Here is a 21,202-nt window from a genome sequence, read left to right as displayed (position 1 = left end):
GTTTTTGCATCACTATAATGAAATCTAGGAGTCATATTATTTGACATTATCAATTTTTTTTATAAATTTGTCTATTTGACTTATCAATTTTGATGAATGTATGTTATTTTTCCTTTGTCTTAAATAAATTTAGTATTATACATACAAGACTATATAAAAGTTCCTCCTATATGTATTTGTGAATTGGTAAACTATTAATTAGAAATGTATAAATATCTATCATATCTAAAGTGCAATGCCACTAAATTAATGTGATATTTTAATCCAATTTTATAAAAAATAATTTACTAAATCTACTATTTTTTTAATTTTTGGTTACAAACTTATTTCATAGAAATGAATAAATCAAGTACGAATTTCCAATCGGATCAAGAAAGAAGACAATACCAAATGGAGCAAGAAAGAGCATACCAGAGATAATACCAGAGAGAGTATCGTAGATGACAACAAGAACAAATGGCACAAGCTGAAAGAGAAGAAGAAAGAAGAAGGAAAAATGAAGTCCAATGATTAAATTATGCTAGAAGAAGGGCAGGATTGCTAATACAAGAATTGGAATTAAAAAATAGGGATAGAATTACTCGTCAACGAACATTCGATGAAGTATCTCATTTTGAAACACAAGGGAGACATGAAGTTGATTTTGAATCAAGTGAGAGGTACAATCAAGCATTACCTGTATTTGTGGAAATGAGTCACCAAAATGAAAATTCAAGAAAAACAGAGCGTGTTCCTGAAGCACCTCATCCCACAAGCCAAAATAGGATAAATTTAGGTGGACAAGGCAATAGAGAAAATATGCAAAACCCAAATGTATTTCTTAAGGATAATTTCTATAGATCCCAAATGCAGTTTTGACAACAACTGGATAGCTTGAAAATGCCACAGATGTGTTATATTTGTCAGGAATGCTATCTACGAATGAAAGTGGTCCATACATTAGAAGGTCCAGTATGCAATAGATGTTGACAAGAAAAGGGAAACAATAGATTTTCAGCTTTAAATAATATGGATCTAGGGCCACAACCTGAGGAGCTTGCGAACTTGACCCAAGTTGAGGAAATGGTAATTACATGTGTCAGCCCCATACTTCAAGTTACACATGCAACAGGAGGTCAATATAAATATAAAGGGCATAAAATAAGTTTCCCACAAAATATAGAACATGTTTCCAATATATTGCCACACACAATAGATAATTTTCCAATTATTATTGTTAGATAAAGAGATCAATGTGGAACAAACTATAACTTTACTGTGAATAGGGATTGTGTCTACAAAGCACTCAAATACAAAGTAGAGCATGATAAATTTTATTCAGATGTCCAAATTAAAGAAAATGCTCTCAATGATCTACCTAGAAATGCAGATGAAAATATCTTTCCCAAATTAAAGACAGTCTATATGGAATTTGATTCAAATGCAAATGAGATTATTTTTGTTGGTCTAGTCATGGAGTCAGATGAAGGAAATATAATAGATCTTACAACATCAATGGCTTCAAGACCACCTAATGCCCAAAAGGAAATGAAACTTATTCGTGCATGGGTCAATAACCCTGATGTGAATCCAACATCAATGATAGATTGGCCAAGTATAGGTGTATCTCCCATTAATGAATATGTGACATTAGGATTACTTGATATGGCATTTCCAACATTGTTTCCTGATGGAAGTTGTGATTGGTTAGAGCCATGGTTATGGTAGGTTTATCTTCACGAATTTGTGAAACATCTGATGCATTATAGGGATCATCGTTTTGGCAAACATCCTAGATTTAGATATTTTGTATTCAACATGATAATGAGACATCGTGCACAAAACTCATCGTCAATGTTTGTGAAAAGAAACTTTAAAGACATGCCCATTACCATCCATGAGTTGCGACAACATATGGAAAACACACCCCACTCCAATCTAGAAAATAAATTGATGTGGTTTGGGACATCATTAAGGGGAACACGGACATATTGGACTAAATCTTGTGCAGAATTGACAGATTTGCTTCATCAAATTGGTACTCCTACAATATTTTTCACATTAAGTGCAATAGATATGTATTGGCCTGATTTGCATTCACTTATGCTAGGAACAATGCCAACTGATCCACAAGAACCTTAGAATTGGAGAAGACAAAATATTATTGACTATCCTCACATAGTTGCACACTATATGCAATTAATAAACTCAATGTTTAGAAAAGAGATTCTAGAAAAGGGAATGAATGTCAAGGACTTTTGGTGTAGATATGAATGGAAACATATGGGGTCCCCCCACATACATGGATTCATATCGATTGAAGGAGCACCTGATGTGGATAAAATTTACTGGTCGAATGAGGAGGAAGGAAGAAGTGCTGAAAGATATTTTCACTCCATTGTTCATGCATGGAACCGTAGAAATGATCCTCATCAATGAAATATACAGGCATGTTAATCAATTTATATATATTCATGTAATGTGATATTAATTAGTGTACTTATCTTTTCTTACCTTCAATTGTAGGCATTGGTCAATTTTCAACAACATCCATGTCTCAAAAATACAAGACAGCTTGCAGAGGTGGATTTGGACCGTGACTATGAGGAAATATTAAATTGTGTGGAGTGACACACGATTTGTAAGGAGGGTGCATGCCTATGAAAAAAAGGGAAAGATGGTTTGCAGGTAATTATTTCATCCCAATGAATATTTACTAAATATATATAAATAATTACTACAAAATGACAGAGCTTAATATAATATTTCTTACATGGAGTGTAGGTATAATGCTCCTTGGCCATTAAACTTGGGGGGATCAAAATTATATGAAGACATGGAAATAGGGGAAAAGAAATTTGAACCAATGAGAAATTATGATAGATTCAATTCACATAATCGCCACATACTACAATTATGGAGAGAAAGTATAGATTGGCAACCTATTCTTTCCAAACATGTTGTCATAAAATATATCGCCAAGTATGCAACAAAAGTAGAGAAAAGCTCAGAAACATACTAGCAAATGTTGATGCGTCTATCCAATATGAAAAATCCAGATGATTTAGTAGCACGGGCATATAGGAGGCTTCTAACTAAGACAATTGTAGAAAGAGACATTGGTACTAAAGAAACTTGCCATATGTTATTAGAGCTTCCATTAGTGGAGTGTAGTAGAAGATTTGTCAATCTAAATGTCTCACTTGAGATGTTCAAACCTGCAACTCTAAATAATGAAAATGAAAATGATGAAGAGAATAATACAGAACAAACAAAATCTTTCATTGATGGTTATAAAAAAAGGCCATTATGTATGGAAGGTGTTACATTAATTAATGTAGCTAGATCATGGATATATAATCCTAAGAGAAAAAGAGACAACAAATGGGAGCCTACGGGAAAAGTTGCAATTGTTAGAGTACTTCCTAGGTTTGTATCTATCCCTTCAAGTGAATCAGGTAAATGGATTGAGTTTTGTTTATCATGGTTACTTCTCTACAAGCCATTCTATGATATTGAACAGGATATTGGTCATGATGATGCCTCTATCATACAATGTTGGGAGACATTCACTTATAACCCTTGGCATGTTCAATGTATAATGTCTGCAGAAAATGTTGAAAACCCAAATGATTATGAAATTGAAGACAATGAAGATGTCCATAGAAATACTACAAAACATGAATGGGAGATTATATCTAGGTTGCAACAGGGTTAAAATATACATTGCTTAGAAATAGACATGTTGGGGAGAAGAGATGTTGATAGACAAACAAATTGGTCTATTGATTATCAAGGAGAAGAGTACACTTCCAGAGCAATAAATTTCATAAGTAACATGAAGAATCATGGGTGCCTTATCTATGATGAAATTCCTCAATGCATAAACTACATGACCCTTGGTGAGAAACAAAAAAAGGTAGTCAACATAATCATGATGCACTACCAAAGAAATCAAAATGTAGAACCATTGTTTTTGATAATTCAAGGAATAACATGAACAGGAAAATCATATCTAAGTGGTGCCATTAGTTAATCTCTTCAAAATTTGGCAATGCCATCCCATTCTACACTTCTATTACTTGCACCAATAGGAGTTGTAGCATTCAATGTAGGAGCTTCTACAATTCATTCAAAATTAAAGATACCAATAAGAGATTTTTCTCAACTGGAAGGAGCAAGACTCACAAGTTTTCAAGAAGAAATGTCACATATAAAATATATTTTGATTGATGAAATGAGCTTCATTGGTCAAAACATGTTGGAAAATATAGATTCATGATTGCACCAAGCATTCCCACAATTTGCACATATAAGCTTTGGAGGTAAAGATTCTATTTTTGCATCATGAATAGCTAACTCATGTGTGAAATATACTATATTTGAATCAAATTTATGAATTAATACATAGTTTTCAAAATAATTATTTTTGTCAATTGTATTTTAGGTGTATCTATAATATTGGTGGGAGATTTTGGCTAGTTGCCTCCTGTCAATGATAGAGCAGCATATGACAAAAATGGGGGCACAAAGTTGCTATGCCAAGAATTCAAGATTGTTGGAATGAAATTTTACTTGTAGGTACTTGTGATAACATGTAAAATTAGTTAAGACTTGACAACAATCATGGCTATAGTGTTGTTCAAGATCACATGGTTCTTGCAAATGTTAATGGAAGCTTAGGGGCATACCAATTTAGTTGTATTAATCAAGAAGGACAAATGGAATCAGTAGGACCTCTGATGATAATTTTAATATCATAGAAACTAGAATTACACATATTGTAAATAAATATTATTTTCTATGTCTTAAGCTTTACAGTCTCAAACAATAGGAGTATTTAACATGCTTGACTTGTAAGTATATGTGCACTCTCGTGAAGAGAAACAAGCCTATATATGACATGTGGAGTCAAGAGGGCATGAAGACGAAATCAAGAATAGTAGAAAAAACATATTCATAGGTTGGCAACAGTATAATAGTTCCAATAATGTCATGCTCTATATGCAATGATTTCATAAAACATATCAATTAATAAAAGGATAGCTCCATTGATGTCTACCACCTACAACACTCAGAAGCCCATGCCAATAGCAGAGTTATATCTTTGTCAAACATACAAGCTCCCACCTACACCTTTACTTTGAATGTCTTAGACTAAATTATTATATCTTTACTCATTTAGCTTAGGATGTAGCAGTATAATAGTTCTAGTGTCATCCTCTATATGCAATGATTTCATGAAACGTATCAGTTGAGAAAAGGACAACTCCATTGATTTCTACCAGCTACAACACTCAAAAGCCCATGCCAATAACAAAGTTATATCTTTGTCAAACATACAAGCTCAATTATTATATCCTTACTTGTTTAGCTTAGGACATAAATATTTAATTTAAACTAGACTAATCTAAGTCCTATAAGGATTATTAAAATCATCTACATTTATTTATACAAATTACAAAAATTATCAATAATTAGAAATAATTTACGAATAAACAATTTTAAAAAAATTAAACATTTAATGACAAATGAAAATCTATTTTATATTTTATTTTGAGGCAATATAAGAGATGAGGAAACCTATTTTTTAGTTTGTTTGTAGTTCCATTTGTAATTAAAGGTCCCCAATGCTACTTTTATCCCTTACCATTGTAAGAATAGGGCCCCAAAATGCGAGAAATTATGAATCTGCAAACAAAAATGTACTCATTGAGTGAGTTGAGAAAATGTCAACATGCATGCAAGAAATTTTGATAGAGGGTTGATGTTGGAAAATATTTATTGGCAAAATGCACAAAATCGAATTATAATAGACTCAAAATTTGCCATGTTTGTAAATATTTTGATGTTGTATACTAGGAAAAAAATAATTAAAAAACAAATCTTAAGCAATTCCAAATTGAAATCCATGCAAAGACCTAAGCATGTATATATTTTGTCAAATGCTAAAATGAGCGACAAAATATATTGCATTGTTTTCAAAAATATTATCATCATATGAGCATTTATTTACACTTCAAGAGACTACTTGATGGATTGCAAGTTTTGGCGTAAGATATATAGGGATTTCTTTGTAGAGTAAATCATTACTAGAGCCATGCAAAAATACAAAAAATCTAATGAGTTGAGAGAATTTACATCGATTTAATTTATTTTTTATTTAGTTCAATGGGTTTGAAAAACTATAAGAAAGTGGCATGGTTACCAAATAGGATACTAAGAAAAATTAAAAGTGAAAAACCAAAAAACTCAATCAAAAAGATGGTAGAATAGTTTTTCCTAAAATATGCAGAGTTATTAATTTCAGAAACCAAGAATTCTATTTATTCTAATGAGGGATGGATTCATGTTGAATCACTACTCATGAAACATGGGTCTATAAGTTTGACTCAAAAACTATACAGTTAAATCTTGATAGCAATATCACACATCAATAAAATTTATCCTATAGTATGTAGTGCATACATATTTTTAATTTCATTTTTATTAATTATTCTTATTTTCTCATTAGTCCCTATGCATTTTGCTAGGGGTTTTATATTTTATCTATTAAGAATTTTAAAAGAAAACTATTCCAACCAATGAACAAATCGCAGTTTAAAATTATTAACACATTGTAATGTTTTATTTATTGCCCAGGCTAGAGTGGACTGGAACGATAAAATAGACAACTAAAATGCAAGGACAATGTAAGATTACTTAATACTTTTTAAATATGACATTTAATACTATAGTTACAACTGTCGTGGGTGAATGCCTTTCCATTTATAGTTCTAGATTGTTCCTAAATTTCTTGTGAATTGTTGTAGACCTTTTGGATCTATTCTAGAGTTTACGATGATTTTTAAGTTCCCTGCAAACAGAAGTGAAAATTGATTTGATATTTGTTTTTCCTTTTGGGGTCACTATCCAAAGTTATTTGTAATTTTTTTTTGTCATCAAATTTGTGAGTTTTTGACAGATTATTGAAATACAATTTTGTAGATAAATTTGTGCAAGGTTTTCTCCCACTTCCACATTGAGATTGTGTGTTAAGTTGTACAAATATTAGGTTTGTTAAGGATATCTACTGTAGTAGAGCTTAACTCTGGTACAATTTCTCCCATTTCGTAGTGTAGTCTTTAGATTTGATGATAAAGGAGAGGTGATTGCATTGGTTTTTCTATGATTAGAATTCTTAAGTCATTGGTTTCTGTTATTTAAATTTGAAAAATGAAGATTTCGTTATTCTATTTATGGTGGCTATTTCTTTCATGCCACTCCAAAATTATTCAACCATAGGATAACTGTTACACGATGTTGTAGTTTTCCATTTATTTAAACTCTTTTTTTTGTTATTGTCTGTCTCAGTGTCTACAGGTTCGGTGATGTATAGGGTATTTTTTTTTGGTGGCAGGCAAGTTTATATATATTGTGATTTCTTCGTTTAAAAATTTCTCATCTTTTCAAATGTATTGCACTATATCATATTTGTAAGCTAGAGAAAGATTTTAGATTTGTAATAATAGAGTAAGGATGAATGTATTAGAAGAGTTGATTAAGTGCATAGGTATATGAATAGACCGATGGAGGATTCACTACCTAGTTGGAACATCATGGAGTTTAACATTAACCATCCAATGTGGAGTGCATCATCTAGAATTCGTCATAAAGCTTAAAAGGTGTGATACACTGACAATCACTCTTTGTTATTTGTATTTGAATATCTCACATGGAAGAGAAAATACTCTAGACCAATATGGTGCTCTTGATATTTTAATGCTAATCTTGTTTACTCTTTTAACATTTAAAACACTTATGATACACATATAATACTGAGCACCTCCTCCTTATATGATATAATATAAAATTTTACCTAATATTGCTCACTTCACAACATTTGACTAAATATCTTTAAACCCTCCCAACTAATATTTCACTCATCTTGCCAAACTATAATCTTGGGACACCAGATGGGAAGTGTTTTCGATATCACGCGATATGGCATTCTTAGTGGAAATCCTAGTGGATATTCTAACAAAGTACAAAATTGACGTTGAAATTCATGGGCTTCTTGTTTGATATTAAATTTCAGTCTTTTTGAAGGCAGACAGGCATGGTGCAGAAGATGGTGGTTAGCATATAAGTTGAGTCATTTTTATAAAACATTAAATTCCTCGTTAGTTTGTTGTCTCTATTTTACTTACTGATTTTATGGTTCGACATTCCCTAGAAAACACATAGAAGTTGAGCATTTCTTAATGCAGTCGGTCGGGTGATTACATTTTGACATACCAACGAACACATAGGCCTCTCCGTGTTGCGTTAAATTTCATTATTATTTTTTTACTGATAAGACCTAGGAAATTGTTAGTGATGATGAAACCTCGACGACACGCAAGTTCCATCAAGGTCTTGGTTGAGATATGAAGAGCGTGCAAGAGAAATATTTTTGATGTCATCCGCTACGAAATTTTTCGTGGAATGCCTTTGGCCATTATGAATGAAAAACATCGAATAGGTGTAAACTCTCGAAGATTCTTGTTGTGACGTTCCACTAGTTCAGTGTTTTTCGAGGCAAATAGGCATGGTCCACAAATGTTGGATATCATAGACATCAATTTTTTCGTATAGTATTTTAATGCCTCGTTAGTTTGTTTTCTCTAAGAGGCATTAATTAAGCCGAGAGGCTTCTACAATGGGAGAACATTTTGTTGTAAACAATCTAATATTTTGAAAAAATTTGACAGGTAGTTGAACAGTTATACCACGTCCTTTATTGAAATTCCATTTGGACTTGATCAGCAATGCTTAACACTGACGCTTCCCATTCCCTCATTAACCACACTGTATTTTTTGTTCGAATGCTTTGATATTTCCAAACACTAAACACGCATCCTACGAGTCCATAATTGCAAACATCAGGTCCAATCGAGTCGTCATCAAATAATAGTTTATTGTTGACAGTGTGAAGACACATTTAGACGTTTCTAAATATATTTCTTTGTCATTCACTCGAGCAAGAAGAAACCCAATAATCTGTTATGACAAGAAAACCAAATGTCTTGCCTTATGCTCCATTTTTACACGTTACATGTTTTCAATTCTTTGAAGTTGAACCATCACACATCAACATTATATATGGCAAGAGCCTATTTTCTTTTTTATTCAACATTGTATTTGAACAACAGGATCGATATTTTGATTTCTATTCAACATTGGATTGAGTAACAGGATCAATATTATTATTTCTATTCAACATTGGATTGAGCAACAGGATCATTATTCTGAGTATGTATGTTTATGTGTTTTGATTTCTTCTATTTTTTAAACTTTTATTGTGTTGTTTTTTCTTATTTTCAAAGCTCTATAATTTCCTTAATTTTTCTTAGAAACTTTGATAGAATAGAAATTCTTCTCAATTAGAAACATTGTAGATTTGTATTTCTTCCATTTTAGAAACTTTTATTGTGTAGTTTTTTCCTATTTTGAAATCTGCATAGTTTCCTTAAGTTTTCTTAGATACTTTGTTATATTAGAAATTCTACTCAATTGCAGATTTCTTTCTATTTCTTTCTCTTTATTTAAAACATTAGATTTTTAGAATTTAGATATTATAGTATGAATTAATCTAACTTCTTCATTAGATTATCTGAATCAATGATTATATTCCTCTATCTATTATTAAAATAACATTAATAATGGTAATTGTTTGCAATTTTTATAATTATATGTTTTAATTTTTAATTTTTATTAATGAGTAGTAATATTTTTAATAGATAGATCAATTTTAATATATAAAATTTTAGATTATACTATTTTTCATGTTATATTGTTAAAATTTAGATATGCTCTCAAATTATTGATATTAGAAAACCTTTTAAATTTGTTTAGATTTATTTACTATGTGGATTAATAATAATTGTTTGCAATTTTTTATAATTATATGTTGTACAATTTTTAAAATTTATTTAAATAAATAATTTATTCTCGAGAAATATATTAGTCTAAAATTATGATTTAGTTAAGTTAATATTCAAAATATTTTAACAAGAATAATAAATGTAGTAGTAGATGTGTTAGAAGTTGTAATCTTTCCTTGGTGTGTTTATAAACCAAGGTTAGACCTCCTTTCTTTATTGTTATAATATATTAGGATATAAGCCAAGGTATCCTAATATATTTCTTTTTTGTCCTTTTTCCACTACATCTTATTTTGTCATCTAATGGAATATGTGAGGACAAATATTTATTGTAATTTTTAATTTAGATTATTCCTCCTTAAGAGGAATCTCACACTTAGCCTCACACACTTATGAATGGTGGCATTCATAGACATGGGAGTTACATTCTAACTCCTCTCTCTGATCTCTATTTAAGAGATGACCCTCCTCTCTCATTTCTAATGAGGTTTCTTCCTCTTCTTAATTATTTTATGAGCGATTGCTCTCTCTCTCTCTCTCTCTCTCTCTCTCTCTCTCTCTCTCTCTCTCTCTCTTCTTAGGCTTTCCATGCCTCATTCGTAATGTCACAAGGGGTTTTCTTTGATTTCCCCTTTTCAAATATCTTGTCTCATGGTGTTGGATCTTGAAGCTTTCTCTCTCCTATCTTATGGTAATATCTTTTCATGCATTAACTCACTTAGATTCTTTCCTGATTTTTGCTTATTTCCATATTTCTTTTTCCATTTCTAACATGGTATCAGAGAAGTTTAATCTTTGTTTTGAGTATTTGCATGAAAGTAGGATTCTCAGAGACTCTTGAGAGAGATTTCACTAATTTCTTCTTTAATCTTTTTAAGATGGAAGAAATTGAATTTTTTTTGGATTTGGCTGGTTTACCGCCAAACCTGATTAACTTTTGTTTGTTCTAATTTGTGCAGGTTTTGATATATTGTTGATAAAAAAATAATAATTTGTTCTTCTTTTAACAAGTAGCATTTATAATTCTTATTTTAAATAGTATTTTTTATTATATAGTGTCCAATTTTTTTTAAAATTAACATTTATTATTTCTATAATTTGTTTTTGTATATATTTTACTATGAGGATGGCATTTGTGGTTGCAGTACATTGGAGGACATATTTCTTTTTCCATTTCTAACATAAAGAAATAGAAATAGAAATCCTTATCTGGACATATTATGAAAATTTTTGTGGTCATTTTTAGATTCTTCTCTGCATGTGTTTAGAGGGTACACCCAAGACTGCTCGGCATATTCTTGTCCATGTAATCTCCATTTCGCTTTTCCTTGTCCAAGGTGTGGCTATCCTATTTTCTTTTCTTTGTCATCTTTTGTGGGCTCAACAACAAGCTCCACAGCCTTCTCCACGTCCTCCTTAGTCTCTTCCACGGCTGTGATCGTGGGCTCTTCCTTCAACTCTGTTTTTACGGCAGTGGTAGGTTCCTCTGCCTTGACTGCCTGCTTGGGCTTCACCGCAGCCTTTTTTGGAGCCAGTAAAGCTGTGTTCTTCTTTGCTGCACGAGGTGGCATGGCTGCTGTTTTCTTCTTTCTTCCTTTCGTATCCGTTCAGGGTTTTTGTTTTCTTGATAGGGTTTCTAGGGGTTTCGCCCGATTCTTCATCTTGATTTTATTCTATGTCATCCACATTACCATCTATGTTTTCTGTCTCTTCTTTTGTACTCTTTCATATCCTCTTCGTGTTCACGTGTCATGAACGGTGTCGCCAAGCGAATGGAATTGAGATTTCTTTTTGGTTGAGTGTGAACATATTTTAAGCATTTGGGCATCAGATTCTCAACTTACAAGCTTCGTCGCTCATTTCTCCAGGCTTCCTTCGAAGTGGGGTTTTTTTTTGTTCTTTGAGGTTTCTCAGGCTTCCTTGCAATCGGGTTTTTGGCAAAGCCACAAGGGACTATAAGTGGTATTTGGATCCTTTTGTGCTCTCTATTGAGCTTTTGAATTAGACAGCCTAGAAATTAGGTTTAGTTTTATTTTTGGGTTTTCTGGCCTTCAACTGCAGGTCCAAACTAAATGTAAGTTTTGATTGATTCTTGGAAGGAAAAGATGGTTTCTGGATTTGATCGACTGCAGTTTGTGGTCGAATTTATGGGCTTTTGTTTCTCTGTTTGGTTGTTTCATTGAATAACTTTTTGTTTCTTGAAATTTTGGGCTACACGGATATTTTGATTTTGACATCATCCAATTTGGCCTTAAGACGGTTTGACTATTCTGGTGCACAATCAGGTTTCTATTTTTGGTACTTTTTTCTTTTGCAGTTTCGACTGTTAGATTCGATAGTCTTTATTCTTGTCTTTGCTTGTGGGAATATTTCAGTGGGAAGGGAATTTTGATTTTGTCACCCTCCCAATTGGCTAGACAGGTTGTTTTCTTTAAATAGATTGACCATTTTGGTCTGTTATTGGAGTTATAGAAGAAGCCTTAACATTGATGAGTTTGAGACAGACCACCGGGAAATTTGGTATTTAGTTTGGTTCAACAGTTCAATTTCTATCCATTACTCATGTTTCGGAAGAAATCTGCCCATATTATTGATTATGAAACAGCCGTCCGGGAAAGTCGATTTTCTGGTTTTGGTCCAGTATCGCGTTCTTGTTGTTCTATCTGTTTCTGGAGTTTTAGTACAAGTGTGCAAACATTATTGAGTTTGAAACGGACACCGTGAAAGTTGGTGTTTGGTTTTGGTTTAGGTTGAGCAACTATTTTCTTGTTTAGGCAGCTTGATGGCTTGATTGAAAGGTTTTTGGTCTCTCTTTCTTCTACTACCCTTATTGCCATGATGAAAAGAATCTAAAATTACGTGGTTTTAAGTTTAAAAAAAAAGGAGAAGTTTAAGGATTTTTTTTTTAAAGAAGTTTTCTTAGTATTAAAACTAATTAAAGTTTTATTATCATTTTTACATAAAAAGTTAAGAGTTTTTATGTTTTTTTTTAAATAAATAAATAAATATCCTCATTTATAATTCCTTTTCTTGCCATAATCTAGGAGGATTCTTGTCTTTGTTGGTGGGCCCATCCTTAATATCTTCTCACTTGTGTTCACCCTACATGGAGATTTTAACTAATATCTAATAATTTATGCTTATTGCTCTTTCAAATACTTCTTTTTATTTCAATTTATTCAGGTTTATGAGTAATCTTACACTATTGCCTTACTTATTTAATGATTTGATTTTACTATGTTCTATTGATCTATTTGCACATGGTTGCATTTTTATGCTTTTATAGTATCTCTTTATGCTCATAGTAGCATTTCATGGTTTAATACCATTCTTTTATTAAATATATTTTTTGTAAGTTGCATCGGGAGCCAATTTTTCAAGGTTAACTATGGTGGACCCGACAGTTTTAAACTGACTCATAATTGCCTTATCGAGCCCGTGGAGTATCCCTCCAACCTATAATTGGTGTGCACTTACTTCAGTATAGTTTCCCTCCATTTGTTCCACTTTGTTCCTCAATGCGAGGATGATATTTTATGGGGATTTCCCATTTCAATCTCTTTGTCTCCTTGGTGTATGCTCCTAGTTGTGATTTATTCATGGTATGACTTCCTACATCTTGCTCATTTTTTAGTGTATAGGTGACGAGGCTACCATATGTTGGAGCACTCCAATATCGGAGACTTTATTTGAGAAGTTGTTTTGACCCATGCTGATTTTTTTCCTCGTGGCAATGATGTTACTTGTCCATGATGGATTTCTTATTTGAAGGCAATATGTTGTTACTCCTCATAAACCCTTCCTTTGGTCCACATCGGCAATAATTCTTAGAAAAACTGTAACTTGAATTATTTGGTGCTTGAGGCACATGTTCTAATTATTTATTATTGTCTCTCTTATATTTCTTTGATAAATATACAATGTGATAATGTTCTGCGTACTTTATTGCCTAGATCATGGGTCATGTAGGTGATGGAGTCCTAACCCATTCACTTGTAGTGGGATGACTCATTAATGGACTGTCTATATCCATGTGATTGATGCAATGTTGATGCAGGTTTCATTAGTTGGCCTTGTCTGTGGTCATTTGTGCATTAGTATGTTCCTTTCATGACAGATTTATTGCATCTATTATGATCATTTTGAGCTTACGACTTATTTTTAGATATCATGTTAACTCCATTGCATGTTGGTGAACATATTTATTTATTCTCATCTCTCTTTATTCCTCCTTGATTAAATTATTATAACTTCATTTTTTTTTTTACTAACTTGTCCATTCAATGTAATTCTACTTGTGGATAGTTGTCTTGTCTTTTGCTTTTTTTTAGGTGATCCATCAAGGAACCTTCTCGATTTTTCACATAAAGAAGATGTGTCTATGCTTCCACTTGATCAAATTCAAAGGACTCATGTACTTCTCTTGGATTTGCAAATGTACCATATGGCTTGAAGACAATCAAATTACTTCATATTGAAGAGTAACTTACAGATTTTGGTAAATTATGGGTTTAATACCCCTTGATATAATTACCCCAAGTAAAGATTAAAGGGGGGTGTTAGAAGTTGTAAGCTTTCCTTGGTGTGTTTATAAACCAAGGTTAGACCTCCTTTCTTTATTGTTATAATATATTAGGATATAAGCCAAGGTATCCTAATATATTTCTTTTTTGTCCTTTTTCCACTACATCTTATTTTGTCATCTAGTGGAATATGTGAAGAAAAATATTTATTGTAATTTGTAATTTAGATTATTCCTCCTTAAGAAGAATCTCACACTTGGCCTCACAAACTTATCAATGGTGGCATTCATAGACATGGGTGTTACATTCTAACTCCTCTCTTTGATCTCTATTTAAGAGATGACCCTCCTCTCTCATTTTTAATGAGGTTTCTTCCTCTTCTTAATTATCATATGGGCGATTGCTCTCTCTCTCTCTCTCTCTCTCTCTCTCTCTCTCTCTCTCTCTCTCGCTCTCTCTCTCTCTCTCTTCTTAGGCTTTCCATGCCTCATTCATAATGTCACGAGGGTTTTCTTTGCTTTCCCCTTTCCAAATATCTTGTCTCATGGTGTTGGATCTTGAAGCTTTCTCTCTCCTATCTTATGGTAATATCTTTTCATGCATTAAATCACTTAGATTCTTTCTTGATTTTTGGTTATTTCCATATTTCTTTTTCCATTTCTAACAAGATGGGTTCAACGTTGTTTTTAGATTCGATCTTGTAAGATTTTAAATATTTATATAAGTGTTGCATTCTATGAACTATCATCATCATGTTGAAGAGTAGTAGATAGATTTTAGATCAACTAATTTAAGAATGTCTTTTAATTTTTATAAATTTTATTCTACTTATAAATCTCAATTTTAACATCTATCAAAATATGAAGAAAATAAAAAAAAAAAATTCATGAAATGTTATCTATTTTCTCCTTAATATTTGAAGTTAGGTTTTACTATTAAATTTTGAAATCAAAGATTAGAACATTATATAAATAATATTAAGAAGATATAAGTTTTTTGTTAAAAGAAATTAAATGCGTAGAATTATGTCAATAAGAAAGAATCAAACAAATCTTCTTCTCTTTCAAATACCAATTTATTGCTATATATGCATAGCTTAATTCTTGTCATTTTGATACTGACCATTTTTTATCGTTACATTATAGATATCAGAAAAAAATTAACTATGGATGCTCAACAAAATAATTCTGAGAACACTATCACAAGCCCACTTCTTCCAAACGACTTGGTGCAATCAAGCCAAATTGGTCAAACTTATTTGGATAGATTGGGAACAATCATTTCTGAGTCTTGTAAAAAAATTACAAATGAAATTCATAATGTGAGCCTTCATGTTCGAGGTGTCCAAGATTCTCAAATCTTGCAGATGGGACAATATACAAAGGAAATTCATGATGCATGGAAGAAATCATTTGTGTTCTTTGAATTTATGAAAGACATCTGGTATGATGAAGAGCACATGCATGCCAAAAATAACCTTTTCCTCGCTGATGAATTCCACATGTTTTTGCATCACTATAATGAAATCTAGGAGTGATATTATTTGACATTATCAATTTTTTTAATTAATTTTTCTGTTCGACTTATCAATTTTGATGAACGTATGTTATTTTTCCTTTGTCTTAAATAAATTTAGTATTATACATACAAGACTATTTGGTATTTAGTATATTTGTAGATCTTATCTACAAAAAAAGGTTCCTCCTATATGTATTTGTGAATTGTTAAACTATTAATTAGAAATGAATAAATATCTATCTTATGTAAAGTGCAATGCCACTAAATTAATGTGATATTTTAAACCAATTTTATAAAAAATAATTTACTAAATCTACTATCTTTTTAATGTTTGGTTACAAATTTATTTCAAAGAAATGAATAAATCAAGTATAAATTTCCAATCGGATCAAGAAAGAAGACAATACCAAATGGAGCAACAAAGAGCATACCAAAGAGAATACCAGAGAGAGTATTGTAGACGATGACAAGAACACATGACACAAGCTGAAAGAGAAGAAGAAAGAAGAAGGAAAAATGAAGTCCAACGACTAAATTATGCTAGAAGAAGGGCAGGATTGCTAATACAAGATTTGGAATTACAAAATAGGGATAGAATTACTCGTCAACGAACATCCGATGAAGTATCTCATTTTGAAACACAAGGGAGGCATGAAGTTGATTTTGAATCAAGTGAGAGGTACAATCAAGCATTACCTGTATTTGTGGAAATGAGTCACCAGAATGAAAATTCAAGAATAATAGAGCGTGTTCTTGAAACACCTCATCCTACAAGCCAAAATAGGATAAATTTAGGTGGACAAGGCAACATAAAAAATATACAAAACCCAACTGTATTTCTTAAGGATAATTTCTATAGATCCCAAATGCAGTTTCGACAACAACTGGATAGCTTGAAAATGCCACAGATGTGTTATATTTTTCAGGAATGCTATCTACAAATGAAAGTGGTCCATACATCAGAAGGTCCAATATGCAATAGATGTTGACAAGAAAAGGGAAACAATTGTGTTCTTCAAGGCTGTGATCAATCGGCCGCCTTCCGGAGGCAATTTCTAGTGTAACTACCCCAAAGCTGTACACGTCAACTTCTGGACTGGTTTTACCTGTTATGTAGCACTCTGGACCAACATACCCCCGCGTGCCTGCCACCATGGTCATATGGGAAGACCCCTGGTCATGTTCCATCAGTCTCGCCAAACCAAAATCACCCAACTTGGCATTGAAATCAGAATCCAACATTACGTTGCTTGCCTTCACGTTTTGATGAACAACACGCTGGTCCCACTCTTCGTGTAGATAAACAAGAGCAGAGGCAATGTCACAGGCGATACTATATCTTTGGCTCCAATCCAGCGTATCCTCTTCTTCCCCAAAAATGTGTTTATCCAGACTCTCATTTGGCAAGTACTCATAGACCAGAAGTAACTCTCCCTTTTTGTGGCACCATCCTAAAACCCGCACAAGATTACGGTGTCTCAACCTGCTAATTCTTTGAACTTCGAAGACATACTCCTTTCTTCCTTGTCTCAATCCTTGAGCTATTCTTTTCACAGCCAGCGCGTCCCCGGTGTCGGGCAGGATTCCTTTGTAAACACTGCCGAAGCCGCCTTGTCCAAGCTTTTCTTTCTCGCAGAAATTTCTTGTCGCGAAACTGAGCTCGGTGTAGGAAAAGCTTCGAGGGCCATGAGAATAGCATTCGTCCAGCTCTGCATCGCTCTTTTCCCTAGCCTTACCTTCTCTTCCCCTTTTTCTGAAATACTGCCACCAACGAACAACTATGAAGCCACATAGGACCACAACAATGAAGAACACGCATATCAAATAAAATTTCATAGAAAATTTGTTTGCATTGCCATTTCTAAGTAGTTCACCAGGAGGTCTGACTTCCCACGAATATTCAGAAGTAAAATTCCAAACTTTTATGGTGTGCGTCTTTGTGTACTCTCCAGTGGCATCCGAGAAGCCAATCTTGATGTACTCTGGTAGACAGTTGCTCAGATCTATTGTGTGGTTAAATAGAGGGATTTTGGGTTTAGAAGAATTATACCAGAGAAAGAACTGCAGAACCTTTTCTACACCGTCATAATCCACCCAGGCCTCCCATGTCGTGTTTGTGAGATTTTGGTGTGTAGAGCGATTGAATAGACTGGATGTATTGAGGCGAAAAATGAACTTCGAGAAAATGCTATTGACGTCGATCCCAACATGATTGTCATCAGGATCCCAATCGTTGTTGTATGTATCAAATTCCATAGCAACCATCTAATAAGATGATTGTTTAAAGCTTTCCTCATTAAACAAGCCAAGAAATCCACCATAAGCGTCCTCTGGTGGTTCTGTTCGAATGGTGCCATGAAGAGCGCAAGTCCATCTCCATGGTTATCGTATATTTTGTTGTTGAGATCAATATTGAATTGAAAGTAAGTTGAAAAATTGGCCAGAGCCCTAGTAGACCTATTCCATAGCGGAATACAGTCAGTATAATACGCCCAGTCGGAACTGTTCCTAAGGTTCCCTGATGCTTCATTTCGTGAAAGCTGCAGGGCTCCTTGATTACTCTCTTGATATGTGGCATCATTTTTCCTTTCTATACCTGTTAGAGGAGGGAAGCTAAAAGTAACGTTTCCTGCATGCGATGATAATAGGAAAAGAGCAACACAGTTTAAGAAAAGGAAGGCCCGTGTAGGGTAAGTGAATTTAGCCATCCTAATATGTGATTTAGAGGGTCTCTGAGGGTAATTTGTTAGCAATTATATTTTGTAGTTCCTTTCATAGGAAGAAGGCTATTGCAACTGTTCGGCCGATTCCATTTCGAGATAGGAACGAACACATAGGCCTCTCTCTTCATTATTATCTTACATGATTAGGACCTGCCGATTCGTTAGTCGGTATGGACCCTCAACGGCCTGTAGGTTTCCCATCTCTCCTTAAGGAATGATGGTCTCCCATGTAATGAGAAGCTCCATGGTGAAAATTGAATTATTCTATTTAAATAGAAATATATGAGAAAAGAATAGACTCACTGAAAGAAATGTTGGAAGATTAAGGACTCATTGGTTTTTCCTATATTCTAAAAAAAAATTAAGTGGAAAGAAAATTTAAACTTATTTGCATAAGAAATGATGGCAAGTCAAGGTCCTCCCTAAATGATCTACACAAAATTTACTTAGACCTTGTAAAGTCTAGTTGGCAACTATTAGTATTTAAACATTAAATCAAATTTCCCCTTTTTTTATTGACGAACCACTAGTTATGAAAATAAGAGGAAAGGTCAAAGAACCATACAATGTGGTTTGAGATTTGTCTCATACTTCATTCATGTGATAATTCTATAAGAGGTTCTTCTTGCAACCACCTGTACCATGTGCTTCCCCTCAACATATTAAAGCCAAGTCAAGTAATGACCAAACTTTATTTCAAGAGTTTGTCTTACGATTGGCTTGAACAATATGGTATTCATGCTTTCAATAAAGATTATGACACAAAATGTGAATGGGATATAAGTAAAATGCATAAATGTTTTGTTGATCAAATGGTACAATCTACAGTAAAATACAAGCTCACCATGCTTAACTAACCAAGGCAGACTACTGTCTAGCATACAGATGTCTATCTAGTATGTAGACGTAAGGCTTTTAAAATTCTGTAGTTGACCTTCCAACAAATGGTGCAAACATGCTACTGCAAAATTTGTCTGCAACCAAGCTTTAAACTTGGATATCCAAATAAACAAAGCCATCATAGTAGCTAAAACTTAAAAAAGCATGACATTCAAGGAAGTAATTGCCATAGCTTGATTCAATACAACCAAAAATTTTCAAAAGAAGTAGTCATCAATAATTATATATAGTTACAAAACAATAAGAATTGATTTTAGATGGTTTGAGTGTTAAAGTCAATTTTTTCAGTTTCTCTTAGTTGACTGTATAGGTTATGCTAAGCATACCAAGGCTATCATGCTATATTTTTTTTCAATGTATTTGTACTCCAAGTTTAGAAAATATGAATTGTTGCATCTTAATTTAATTCCTAATCCAAGCTTGCTATTTTTGAAATGAGTTTTTTATTCCATTTTCTTTTAGAAAGTCTTCCATTGAACTTTCTTGTGTCATAACTTTGTGGACAATGTGTTGGTCTAGGTATTCTCTATTTAAATCTCTTGTGTCATGCTTTTTTGGGCAATACATTGATCCAAGCATTCTATGCTCATTCTCCAAATTTTTCTTAGCAATTGATGTCTTTTCTACCTCATCTTCAGAATTTTTTGTGTCACTTTAAGATGTCCAAACTTATAAAATAGCATATCTATGCCAATTTTTAAAATAGATATTTGACTAATAGCATAATATAAAGTAGATCTTTCTTTCTACTTGGTTTTGCTATCATTCCCCCTACACAACACGCAGTGGATTCACAACAATAAAATAAGCTTCTCTAACTATGGACAAGATGGGCTAGCCAATGATAACATACAATCAGCCTACTGTGTTTAATTGTCATACAAGTAAGCAAGAAGAGCATAGGTACATATCAGAAATGACCTATTAAGTTGTTTTAGAACCGTGAAATGCATTTTTTTTTGTAAAGGAACATTAAATGTTTTACACATTCTTTTGAAACCTTTGGACACAAGTTTCCTACGAAAGAGCATGGTTTTTCCAGCATATCTAGCAACCATATGGGTTACTATTCTATCTCCTATTTTTTCCTATAATGGGACCCCAAATACATGTATCCAAGGGGTTTCTAGATTTCTCTATCGATATATATTAAGAGAAGAAAAGAAATCTAGCCTTTATGGATTCATCATAAACCATAATATGATCATCCATAAGGAAAGGCCTCTAACTTAAATCTTTCTTAGTTTTTCTAGAATTTAAAATTTGCCTTCTTTATTAACGAATGGTTATATTGTAAAACCCTCTTAGTAATACCATAATTTGACTTTCTATGGAAAAATTGTCCTCATTATCAATGATTACGTTCTTGTAATTCAATTGACATGTATTGTCTTCTCCTTTGCACAGGTTGCTAGGATCCTTTTACTTACAAGACTTTATTTCTTTTCTTTAGTTTCTTCTATGCTATTACTTTAAAAGCTTTTGTTCATCTTGATGGAGCCTACTTTTTTACAAAATTAGAGCTCCCATCTTAGCACGATCACTCAAATTATAACAAAAATTGGACATTAAGCATGGAAAAAACATCAAATGTAGAAATGATTCATGAAGTTCATGATGCAGGGGCATCATAGGGACATCTTAAGAAGTCTAG

The 21,202-nt window shown here is 32.8% G+C and overlaps 1 protein-coding gene across 1 annotated transcript; it reads right to left on the bottom strand.

Moving 5' to 3' along the window:
* Positions 1-16,765: 16,765 nt before the first annotated feature.
* Positions 16,766-18,633, bottom strand: LOC149558932 (L-type lectin-domain containing receptor kinase IX.1-like). The gene is made up of 2 exons (XM_089831133.1): positions 18,244-18,633; positions 16,766-18,190 (listed from the first exon to the last, which is right to left on the bottom strand). The coding sequence occupies exons 1-2, from the start codon at positions 18,631-18,633 to the stop codon at positions 16,766-16,768; spliced, it is 1,815 nt and encodes a 604-aa protein (XP_089687259.1).
* Between the last annotated feature and the right edge of the window lie 2,569 nt (positions 18,634-21,202).

Source organism: Cupressus sempervirens, chromosome 5 (assembly GCF_028749045.1).
Source record: "Cupressus sempervirens isolate cs-2001-9-10 chromosome 5, ASM2874904v1, whole genome shotgun sequence".
Classification (NCBI taxonomy): Eukaryota; Viridiplantae; Streptophyta; class Pinopsida; order Cupressales; family Cupressaceae; genus Cupressus; species Cupressus sempervirens.
This window is presented reverse-complemented; position numbering and strand designations above follow the sequence as displayed.